The 12,340-nt window shown below is 37.4% G+C and overlaps 1 protein-coding gene and 1 long non-coding RNA gene across 5 annotated transcripts; both read right to left on the bottom strand.

Annotated features, from left to right (window-relative positions):
* Positions 1-1,555: 1,555 nt before the first annotated feature.
* On the bottom strand, positions 1,556-11,986 carry LOC110046255 (AN1-type zinc finger protein 2A-like). 2 transcript variants are annotated; one of them, XM_089278340.1, is made up of 5 exons: positions 11,709-11,986; positions 11,433-11,487; positions 10,688-10,759; positions 9,876-10,018; positions 1,556-1,634 (listed from the first exon to the last, which is right to left on the bottom strand). In XM_089278340.1, exons 1-5 carry the CDS (start codon positions 11,816-11,818, stop codon positions 1,571-1,573), a joined length of 444 nt encoding a protein of 147 aa, XP_089134466.1. In that variant the 5' UTR covers positions 11,819-11,986; the 3' UTR covers positions 1,556-1,570. The 2 variants fall into 2 exon arrangements, with proteins under 2 accessions (XP_089134466.1, XP_089134465.1); XM_089278339.1 differs by lacking the exon at positions 1,556-1,634 and adding an exon at positions 7,928-8,779 and having other exon boundaries at positions 11,709-11,971.
* On the bottom strand, positions 2,677-7,164 carry LOC149098399 (uncharacterized). 3 transcript variants are annotated; one of them, XR_016203876.1, is made up of 3 exons: positions 6,790-7,164; positions 3,999-4,196; positions 2,677-2,857 (listed from the first exon to the last, which is right to left on the bottom strand). It is a non-coding gene; the product is annotated as an uncharacterized LOC149098399 (long non-coding RNA). The 3 variants fall into 3 exon arrangements; XR_016203875.1 differs by having other exon boundaries at positions 3,999-4,193; XR_016203877.1 differs by lacking the exon at positions 6,790-7,164 and adding an exon at positions 5,066-6,650 and having other exon boundaries at positions 3,999-4,193.
* Positions 11,987-12,340: the final 354 nt, after the last annotated feature.

Here is a 12,340-nt window from a genome sequence, read left to right as displayed (position 1 = left end):
AGAGAAAATTTTCCATAATTTGGTCTGTGGCAGTTTAAGGTGGCCGAACACAGTTTTCGCGCGCGCTTTTGCTGATGCAATTGAGCGCGCGCACAAGGATTGCAAAGAGCGATCATTTTATTTACTCAACACCCGCACTATCTGTGCTATTTCTTCTCTATTATTGAATGCAGTGTATTGATGGCTTTAGTCTTTTATTACAAAGATATGTTAGAAAAGGTAACGACGCAAAGAAACCAGCAATTCTCAGCTTTCTCTTTGTTACCGAAAGAACCCAGTTAAATGCAGCGCATGCGCAGTTGCTCGAAAAATTGAGACCGATTGCTTTTGCAGAAACTTGCGGATTTTGACGATCCAGTCGTTAGAATTTCAAGAAATTTGGCAAAAAAATAGTTCAGAAACCACGTGAATGATCTATCGCAAAAAATCTGAATTTTGACATAGAGAATTTTTAATAATACAGAACATGCGGTGAAAACGATTTACGACGAATTACGAAAATCGCCTATGTCAAAATTTTATTAGAACAGTGTTGACAGAAGGGATTTAATGTCAATTCGTAGTGGGCAAAAGATGAGAAAAATCTAACGACTGGATTTTTTTTTAAATAAACAAAAACCATTTTTTAAGCCTTGTTTTTAACCAGCCCCGTTGCCATGGCAACAGCACACACCTTAGCCAAAATGCGAGAATAAACTTTTCTGTGGTTAACCTTGACTCTTGCAAAAAACGAGCGCCAAAGCATAAATAGCTTAAAAGTAATGGCGAATTAGGCACAGGCTCTTGAAAACTGTGTTCGGCCACCTTAAATGTGTTCAAAGTATAGGTATGAAAACAAATCAGTATTTTCTTTAGAAAAGTTAGCTAAACAACAACTTCCATAACTTTCCAACCGGCACAAATTTGAACAAGCTTATTTTGATAAACACTATAGAGAATATACCCCTCTTAGAGGATGATTCAACTGAATGCAGAGGCACTCAAAACACATTTAACTTTGAATACATACATATTTTTTTTATCAAATATTTTATTTCAGTCTAAAAAAAACACTGTAATTATTGTTTCACTTAGTCACAGGAGAATATATATTATATTTTTATCTAATATGTAAAATCACATCGATGAAAGGTGAATATTATTTGTGCGTTTTGTAGTATCGATGTGCCATGATCCACATGCAATTACAGAGTATAATACAGGGGCTTCATTACCATTTTCAGTAGGAGGGTAACTGGTTTTCACAGGTGGGCAAACGTCTTTTGATGTGAACTTCTCTATAACAAAAACCTTCCCTCTAGATGGTCAAACCAGGCGGGTAAAATCTTCCTTACAACCAGTAAATTTGCCAGGTGCCTGGCCAATCATGAAACCCCTGATAACATTTAGTAATACCATACTTGAGCTAATACATTTGGTGCAAAAGCTGATGCCTAGTGGTGATTGGCAGTACAGTTCAGTTTTGTTTTTCATTTTGACCAGCCTATTCCTCAAAAGCACATAGTAGCTAATAACAATTTAGCAATAAGGTCCTAATTTACAATTATTTTACATCATATTCATCTTGGTTTTATGCACAGGATATAACTGGAACCTTACGAGCTGCACACAAATGATCTTCAGCATGTCTGTGCCTAAAATAAGGAACTATGAACTACATTACTAACCGCAGACCACTGTCCAGGACAGTTTCAGATGTCCTTAATATTGTCATCACATGATGCATGTCAGATATTAAACTTTCACCCAAATAAAACGTGTTTGGGATGAGATCAAATACATTCCATTGTACACAGGTGCATCTTTTCAGTAAAGGTGACAGGTGATGTAAAAATGTGGTAAGATCAAAAAAGGGGCACACAAAATGATAGCCTAGTGTGTCACTGATGTTCTTACCACAATTTGATGTCTTCTGGGATCAGTTAGTGAAAAGATGTACAGCAACATGGAATCTACTTGCTTTATATAATAAGACACCAAAAAAAAAAGTGTTAATGAAGTCAACTATGCATCTGTCTTCCAATTGATCATAAGTAAGAAGCAATCAAAATGCAAGTCAATAAAAAAATTAGCATATAATATGACATTAAGAATAACAGGATTCAAAGGTCAAGAAGCACTCTGGCAAACTCTAACTGTCGCTGTTTGGCTAATTGCTAGGTGTCAAATGAAGTTGCAATGGAAACGCAGACAGCTAGGTGCTTTGCTGTCAATAGGCGATTTGCAGGACAGTGTCATTGGACTACAACAACCAGAATCCTTCGCTTTTTTTCTTTTATATGTTAATTAAGGCACTTTGTTCTTCAAAACTGCACTAGGGCTTCAAAATGTAAATAATAAAGAAAAACGAAAGAATTAGCTTGAATCATCGCATACAATTTGGCAACTTTTTCTTTGATGGCCGGTCAACGAGCGCTCAAACGACACTCGAGCGCGAGGAGTTGCATTGACATATGAGGCCTCTGGGCAACTCTAGATCTCCACGTGTGAACTAACTGTTTTCGCGAAATATATATCTAGTCTCAGGGAAAAATGTATTTTACAATTTTGACAGTCATACGATTAAGAGATTACCGGAGATACGGGATAAATGAAAAATTCACGGAATACAGGATATTCAGGGGAAAATTAGCCGGATTTTTTGAAATTGGAATTATAGGGACTGTGACGGCATAATTAACAGGATATGGAACATTTATTTGCTGTCAATATAATACATTTCACGTAAGCATATTCCGTCTTTAGCTACAACTTGGTGAATTAAGCCTCAGTTCAGTTAAACCTCAGTAGTCATCATCATAGCTATAGGCATTAAAAAAATTAGTTGCCTCCATCTTGCCAAGTTCTGGTCTAGAAACTGTGAAGAAAAAAAAACGATTAGAACATTCTGTTAACACAGTTTACTACCTGTTTTGGAAAACTATTCAGAATCAAAAACAACAGTTTCACCGGCTCTGTATGTCTTTTGAGGTGGGCTCGAAGTCCCGGTCGGGGTAATCCCAGAAAAATTGAGTGGGGACGCGCTACCCAAAACCTTACCCCATTTATGAGAAAACTCTGTTATTTTTCCTAACTTATTTATGACCTGACCAATTAAAACTCGATATCCTATATATGACCGTTGCAGCTGGCACAGTTGCCCTAAACATAATATATGAAGGGCTTCGTTGATGCCATGGTCTTATCGATAATGATGAAAAAGTAGCTTCTTCTAAAAGAACATACCCAGTGCAAGACAAGAGTGCAAAAACCATACCCTATTCATGACCAAAATGGCCAAAATTGATACCCTATTTATGACAAAAACGGCTGAAGACCATATCCTTTGGGGCCGCAGATACCCATATAGCCCATGTAAGGGAGTACCTCCTCCCCCGGGCTCGAAGCAAAGTTACGGTCGGTATACACAATAGGGGACATATTGCGAGGACATGAAGCGGTGTCACGTAGCAGCGATATTTTCTTTGTGTGACATGACCGTTTTTGCGGAAACGTTCTGTTGCGGGGATAAAATTTTGTCCCCGCAACATGTCGATGCATAAAATTCGACCAGCTGGTTTGAATTCATGCGTACGTCATGAAGCCGGGAAAAAATGACTTCATTTTTCAATGTCGCTTCGTGAGTGTCAGCTTGCGTACGGTCCCTGCATGCAACATGCGCCCTAATATACAAGATAATTCAATCGACATTCATTATTACGTCATTTAACTTTGAAAAGATCAATTTCTCATTCTCTGACTCAGGCAAACCATACATCTGAGGTGTTTATTAAAATCGCTTTGACGGAGTCATAATTAACTATTCCTTGTCGGTTCGTGACAGGCTGACTCGCTTTCCAGCCCATTCTACGTAAACACGTTGGAGTTGGGCAAAAATTTTACGGATTTTAGAACTGAGGCATATGCAGGAAATAACAAATTCAATTCATTTTCAGTCCCTTTTATCTTCCATCATCCAACAGCAACTTTCTCATACTCGAGATGTAAAAATCATATACCATATAGGCTCCTCTTTCGCCGCCTCCACCCGAGCGCTTCTTTCTTCTCTTCTCTGTGCTCTCTTTTCTCGTGTCGTTCTTCCATTTTCTCACGTACTTTCTCCTTGTAAAATCCACGGCGTTTCTGCGCCAAGATGTGACTTAACAAGAACAACATCAACACGAGGGATAGAAGATAAAGTCCTCTGGCCATATCTACTTGAAAATGTAAACAAATCTTTTTATTATTGTAAAATTATAACTAAGCTATCCTCTAAAGTATTTATAACCATGGCCACTGCAAGTAAGTAAGCCAGTGATTAAGTCAGTCAGTCAGTCAGTTAGTCAGTTAGTCACACCGTCAAACAGTCAGTCAGTCAGTTAGACTTAAGTGAGTTAGTATGTAAGCACGTTAATAATATGCCGAATCATTTGTTTGAGTTTCGACGAAAATTCATTGAAAGAAAATTTGCTTCGTCAGCCACAAATAGGAGTCAAATAAAACTCAAGGCGCCACTCACTCCTACATTGGTCTCCTATAGGGTTCAATTCAAATTATACTGAAAATCAGTAATCCACTTCACTCAGTGCAATAAATAGAGTGCACGATTTCTGAGCAAAACCTGACTCCTGCTCAGTGACGGATCTATGGGAGTGGTTATTATTTTGGGTAAAAAAACTCGCAAAAAGAAGAAAAGCGCAAGCCGGCAGGTTAACCAAAAAAAAGCCTCCCCCCCCCCCCCCCCCCACACCCCCCTTAGCTCAAGGTCTGGATCCGCCACTGCTGCTCCCTTACTCCATCAAACTGTAAAATCCGCACGCTAGTCTCGTAACTTTATCACTCCACGGTAAATGGTTAGGAACTAAAATTTGTTCGCAATATAAACGTAAATTTACGTGATTCCTTTAGACCTATAGCCAACTCACGAAACACATAAAAGTCTGAAGACTGACTCGTCATAAGGTGCATGCAGCCCGGCCCAGATCAATTGGATTAAAATTTCGAGTTTGGTTTTTGAGAAGGGAAGAAATCAGGAGAACACAGAGCGATAAAAAAAACCTCGGAACGAGAACAAAAACCAACTCACATATGACGCCAGGCCTAACAATCACTCCCAATAAATCTCTGCGGCGGAACTCTAATTAACGACCCCGCAAGAAGTAGTTGCTATAATGTGTTTTTTTATTATTAATATCAATTTAATTAGCTTCCAGAATTGTTTTCATATTCAGTTTGCCCACAATTCTGACCTAATTGTCCGTACTGACACGTTTACTCAGCTGACCCAAGATGGTTTTTATTAATCTTATTCAGTTCCTCCAATAAGTTTGAGTGAATCATCCGTACATTTCTTTTCGTTCGTGAGACACTTTTTAATGTGCGATCGGTTTGAGAAAGAAATTTGAGTTTGATCTTTCTTTTCAATTACGAGCTTAAGCCTCGAAACCTTAACTCCTCCTCCTGAAGGCGCAAATAGTTGCAATTGAAAATTGGCTTTTGCGATCAACTTTGAAGACAAACAATCTTAGTGATAGAAGCACGTGACTTGGTTTCGGAATGGTGCGCCCGATTTGACAACCAGTGATAAGGACTATTTATTATACATTGAAGTCCTCAATCCCTATTTTAATTGTTGAGCTGCAGATAATTCCTGATATTCTGTCAACTTCCGACGCGGTCGCGTAAAGATCCGTAAATACAGAGACTATTTGTCACCTACAAAGGGCAGTCGCAAAGCTACAAAGTTTTTCCTTGTCGATCGCATTTCAGATGTAAACAATGTTTCGGATAATGTTAGCCAGTGTGAACGCCTAATATACGAAAAAATCTCTATTCATGCAATATTCAGACCAAATAGGCTGCACCTATAACTCATGATGTTCAGTTACATTCTAGGTTCTCTGTAAAGACATATACTAAAAAAAATTGCTGAATTCGGTATTTGGTGATATCTAGAATAATCAAGCTTTTTTTCCCCCAGTGATAAAGGTCGTACGGCTGGCTCTAGCCTTTCGGAATCGGTTAATGACACGGCAATCCAATAATTGTTTATTATCCGACGGTAAAATGAGATTGATGAGTTAACCTCTTTCTAGTTTTTGTCGAAGATAGCGTAAGTTTCGAAAACATTCTGTTTAACCAAACTGAAGTAGAGTAACTCGAAATGTTTCCACAAACAAACCCAGTATTTTTGCGGGAAAATGAAAACCAATGCCAGCTAGCCTTAAGAATAATATTTCTAACTGTTTGTTTCTTCTCATACAGCCGGAAGGCACATAGAACAGCTTTTAAATAAAAAAAAAAATGCTGCAATTATCACCCACATGTTATCCAGACTTCGTATTAAAACTCTAACAGACCTGAAGTGTAATAGTCTGTGTAATAAAGTATAAATTTCTGCTAGCGAGTTTAAACAAAGGTCACTGTGGTTTATAGTATTATATAAAAGAAAAGTCTTAAAGATAAACCAACATAAATGTTATTTCACGCTTAGGATGAAAAACGGGTAACATTCGTAGGTTTTCTTAGCGAGCCGGGTTTTTTTTTAACGTTAGTCAAAAACTTGGTAGCAAATGACTTCAGAGATTAATGAAGAATTAACATCAGTTTCTTTCGAAAGCGCTTTTCAAAGAGAACAGCACACTCGAAGCACTTTGTTCACAGAAATTATAAATAATTAAAAAACGAGTAAAAACCGAGTAAAAACCGAGTAAAAACCGAGTAATAAGCAATAAAAGCGAATTAGGCAATAACAAATTCACTTGCAAATACATCACTTTTCAGTCGACATGGCCAGTTTAAGAAACTTACCTTTTAACTTCGTAAAAATCCTTTAAAAAATTGCCTTTCTCCTAATAAATGTTATGAAAGAGGCAGCGATTTTTCTGGTTTTTCGTTTAACATGTGCTCACCTGGTTATTAAAACTTAGCTGTCATGATCGATACAATTATTGGGTATTTGAACAGTTTTCGGTTTTGAATTAGTTCTTTTTGGTCCTCAAGGGCTTTGCCAATCACGTGTTTCCTGTTTCTTGAAAATAGCATTTAAATGCGTAAGCTTGTCATATTAACATGTGTTTTTGTTTGGTTAGGATTAATTTAAACTTCTGCTTTTCAAACCGTGTGAAATAAATATTTGGCTTGACAAAACTTCGCTTAAAGACTTGGTTTCGTTAGTCGAAGCCAAGTCGATCACTCGTTAAACGTTTTTTTGTTTTGTTTTGTATTATGTTTTTTTGAAACGCTTATAAAAGGGATTTAAGTTTTCAACCTGACATCGGCTATTGTAAACACAATCAAATTGACAATCGTAATGAGAATAGTTTTCTTCTTTGCATCTGCTGTTTGCAGTTTTGCCACTAGAAAATGTAATCCTTAGGGGTGGGTGGACGTAGGAGTTGAAACAGCCTATACAGCTCGGCCTAGTCCCTACGCGTTCTAGACTCGAGGAGTCTGGGGTTTGCGCGGATAGCAAGGAAATAGAGAACACCTTGGGACATGGCTCTGTACAATCCATATACAATACTGAATGGCCAATGGGGTTAGGCTTTTGACCTGTTGGTGGATCTCAGATGGGTGTACTTTTTCTGCTCAATGTTCAAATGTTTGGCTTTGGAATAAACAGTACACTGAGGACTGCCTATGGGTTTTTTTTTTTTGTAACCTTGCTTGCTTTACATCATTGAGTGAGAAAGACTTCATTACTTGAGGGCACGGTCATTCTATGCAAGCTCTGTTGAGCTTTTGACATAATTTCAGAAGTTCTGAATTTTCATAAGTTCTTAAGACTTCCAATCCAGTAAGCTCTTCCATATTAGCTCTTCAATACTCAGAGAAAATTTTCCATAATTTGGTCTGTTGCAGTTAAAATGTGTACCAAGTATAGGTATAAAAATAATTCAGTATTTTCTTTAGAAAAGTTAGCTAAATAACAACTTCCATACTTGAATAAGCTTATTTTGATAAACACTATAAATATGTATATAAATATATTTTTTTTATCAAATATTTTATGTAAGTCTAAAAACAAAAACAACAACAAAAAAACACTAAATATTGTTTCACTTAGTCACAGAGAATATATTATGTTTCTATCTAATATTTAAAATCACATCCATGAAAGTTGAATATCATTTGTGCGTTTTGTAGAATCAATATGCCATGACCCACGTGCAATTACAGAGTATAACACAGGGGTTTCATTGACATTTTCAGTAGGAGGGTAACTGATTTTCACAGGCGGGCAAACGTCTTTTGATGTGAACATCTCCATAACAAAAACCTTTCCTCTAGATGGTCAAACCAGGCAGCCATCAATTTGTGCGGTGCCTGGCCATTCATGAAACCCCTGATAACATTTAGTAATACCATACTTGAGCTAATACATTTGGTGCAAAAGCTGATGCCTAGTGGTGATTGGCAGTACATTTCAGTTTTCTTTTCCATTTTGGCCAGGCAGTTCTTCAAAAGCACATACAGTGGAACCCTGTTAATACAACCACCTTCGCGCCATGGAAAATTGGTCATATTAACGGGGTGGTTGTATTAAAGGGGTTCTTTAAATAAGAAAATGACTGACTGAGCTTTTTTGCGGGGGCCAGAATAAAGTGGCCCACTAATAACGAGGTAGTTGTATTAACAGGGTGGTCGTAAGGTGGGGTTCCACTGTAGTATCTAATAACAATTTAGCAATAAGGTCCTAATTTACAATTATTTCACATCGTATCCATCTTGGTTTCATGCACAGGATATAACTGGAACCTTAAGGGCTGCACACAAATGATCTTCAGCATGTCTGTGCCTAAAACAAGGAAATATGTGATTGAACAACATTATTAACAGCACACCACTGTCCAGGACAGTTTCAAATGTCCTAAATATCGTCAACACATGATGCACCCCAGACATTAAAGTTTCCCCCAAATAAAACATGTCCAGGATGAGATCAAATACATTCCAAAGTGTGGTGCATCTGTTCAGTAATTGATCACAGATGATGTAAAAATGTGGTAAGAACAAAAAAGCAGCACACAAAATGATAGCCTAGTGTGTCACTTCTGTTCTTACCACATTTTGATGTCTTCTGTTATCAATTAGTGAACAGATGCACAGCAACATGGAATCTACTTGCTTTATATAATAAAGACACCAAACAAAAGCGTTAATGGTCAAAGTCAACTATGCATCTGTCCTCCAATTGAAGGGGTGCATGAAAAAAGACCCTAAGACAGTCTAAGTGACAGATAGACTGCAACATTCTCCTTGCGAATCGCTTTTCACTTCCTTCTATGAAAAAGGAGAATTCAATATGAGATCAAGAGTCACTTAGTGCTTTTTTCCACGCACCCCTTCAATTGATCATTAGTAAGAAGCAATCAAAATGCAAGTCACTAGGATAATTTGGCATATTATATGACATTAAGTGTAACAGGCATCAAAGTTCAAGAAGCATTCTGGTAATCTCTAACTGTTGCTGTTTTGCTAATTAATAGGAGTCAAAGAAGCTGCAGTGAGAACACAGACAACTAGGTGTTTTGCTGTCAATGGGCGATTTGCATGGTGTCATTTGACTGCAACTACTATCATCCTTCACTTTTTCTGTTTTATAAGTAAAAAAAAACAACTGTTTATCAAAACTGCACTGGGGCTCCAAATTTAAATAATAAAGAAAAACAAAAGGAATTCTGGTAGTTGTAGTTAAATGACAATATTGTGCAAATCTGCTATTTGTTCAAGTTGTACATGTACTTAACTGTATCAAAACCAAATAGGTAGGTAAAGTATGCATGCGAGCCAAGTAGCCCATCAGGTCGGTGTCTATCTCCGGTTTCAGATTTAAACCAAATAATTCTATGAAAATATATAAACTTTGAGATAAAGTTGTCACACCTCCTTACCTTATACAGTGGTTCTTATTACACTCCGTGCACACAAAAGGCATAAGTCCATGTTGACGACAACTTTTCAAAGAACACTTGTTGCTTTTCTTTGGCTTGCCTATCACCAGACTCTTGCAACCACTGAGAATGTGTCTCTCAACCTAAAGGACAAGAGTGAACTTCATTTATAACAATGAATATAAAATTATAGTCAGTGGCATTTTCTTAAATTGCCTATGTAGATGCATGGCAAATGAGTGACACCTTGAAGTCAAAAGACATAGACATGATTGACACATGACTGTCATTGAACTTACAAAATAAAGATAGTCTACTCATGTGTAACATGACTGCTATCTTACTGTGCAAAGAATTGGAGCATTCAACCTCAATAACTAATGAGATTTATTTAATCACTACTTTGGATTCTAAAAAATTTTTTGCCAAAGCACAACTGTAAAAGTCTTGCAAGTTGGATTCTGAAAGATTTATTGCCAAAGCACAACTGCAAAGGTCTTACAATGCAGTAACAAAAACAACTCTCAGAAAACACTGTTTTTCCAAACCAAGTTCAAGTAAACTATAAAAAAAAAAACATGAAGTAAAACTACACCATATATATGGGTTATTGACCAAGCGTGAGGTCAAGATGGCTGGATATTGGCCAAGTTCTTTTTTTTTTTTGCGTATTTATGGACTGAGATGGAATAGAGGTCCATAAACTGTCATGCACACACAAAAAAACCATCTTGCTCGTTCACGGAGCTAGCTATATAATAAAAATTAGGCATATTGACAGTAAGACCATTATTAGCTACTTAATATCTAACCTGTGTGTTGATGTCCTCATCTTTAGACTTCTTTATAATTTGATTACAGATTGGACAAACAGGAACATGAACCTACATTTATTTGAGAAGAGTAGAGTGTTCATTTAAACAAATGTTCCTAAAGGATGTCAGCCATATTATTTTTTTAACCCTTCCAGTTTAGAATGCTGGAGTCCAGATCAAGTGGTCTGGGTTCAAGCTTTGGCCAGGGTCACTGCGTTGGGTTCTTGGGCAGGGCACTCTACTCTCACCATACCTTTCTCCACCCAGATGTATTTGAGTGGGTACTGGCAAGTACCCTAAGATGAACTAGCATCCCATACATAGATGCATCTCTGGATATATCAATATCCAGAGGATAGAAAAGTTTGTTTTGTCAACACTTATCCACTCGATAGTGATTTATCCAGTGGATAGCATTATCAGCCTCTGAACAACTGGGCCCTGACTATTGACTCCGGACGTACCTAGTCCCTTCAATCAATATATGTCTTCAGAAGACATATATTGAAAAAAATTGAAATCAGTTTGCAAGATGTCTCATATATGCTGTTTCATCATAAGTCAACAAAATCCTTTACTATATCGCCAGATTAATTTTAATTATTATTTTGTGAGCTTACTGGTTACATATCGCAAAGAAACGCCATATTTCTGGCTGGGCATACTCTGGATAAAGCATTAGCTTCAATTTATTATTTAATATTAATTTAGTCAACAAGCTCCAATAATCCTTTATACTTACATCAGTTAATCCGACATGCGAACACTGGTGTTCTTCTGGGGTGCGATGTTCTAAGCTAAAAGCCAACAAAATAAGACGAAAAATAAGACTAAAAAAATATTCAGATCATCGATCAAAACAGGTATTACTAGCTATAGTATGTACATATAACGTAGATATACCAAGCGTCCCGGTTAAAATAGTAAACCAAAGTAACATCTCATCTTGAGGTCAATAAAAACATTGACTCACAGAACTCAAAAGAAAATAAACCAGGAAAAAATTAAAAAGACTTACCAGAACACCTCTTTACAGTGCGAGCACTGAAACGGCAAGAAGTCAAGTCGCTTGCATGATGCTAAACTGCAGTGCTTTCCAATCGAAAGTAGATCGGCTTCGTCTGCCATGATGGAGCTTTGATTCTAATGTACTTAATCATCGTTCTGGTCAGCCGTTTATATACTTTCTGCTGACTCATGGTGTGAATCAGGAATACGACTTTTCCTGACTCATCGGATTCACGAATGGTCCAGAAATTTCTGGTCACATCACCACCGCTGACCAATGGTTCCCAGTCTCCTTGGAGATATATGAAATGAGATACGAACTTTTTGAAAGCTTTTTCACCAGAAAGCGCAGCGATAGCCTGTTAGCCTGCGCCGCAGACAGTCTAACCCGCGGGTTTTGTGATACGTCCGGCTTCCAGTTTTTCGGCTGTTGTTTCACGCGCAACTCTGAGAGCTGAAAAAACCGTATGCTCTCGCAGGCTAACGCAGCGAACGAGGGAAATATTTCAACAAGAGAAGAGAAATTTAGTATCTCTAAGCGACCATGTAATTTTCTTTTAAATCCTCACGCTACATAAACATAACAATATTGACGTTTTTGACGATTTCCCGATTAGCGTTTTATCGATTTGCTACCAGCCT

The sequence above is a fragment of the Orbicella faveolata genome, unplaced genomic scaffold, assembly GCF_042242905.1.
Source record: "Orbicella faveolata isolate gen_17 unplaced genomic scaffold, um_ofav_v1 contig_46, whole genome shotgun sequence".
Classification (NCBI taxonomy): domain Eukaryota; kingdom Metazoa; phylum Cnidaria; class Anthozoa; order Scleractinia; family Merulinidae; genus Orbicella; species Orbicella faveolata.
The sequence above is the reverse complement of the archived record's forward strand: the minus strand, read 5'-3'. Positions and strand labels throughout refer to the sequence as shown.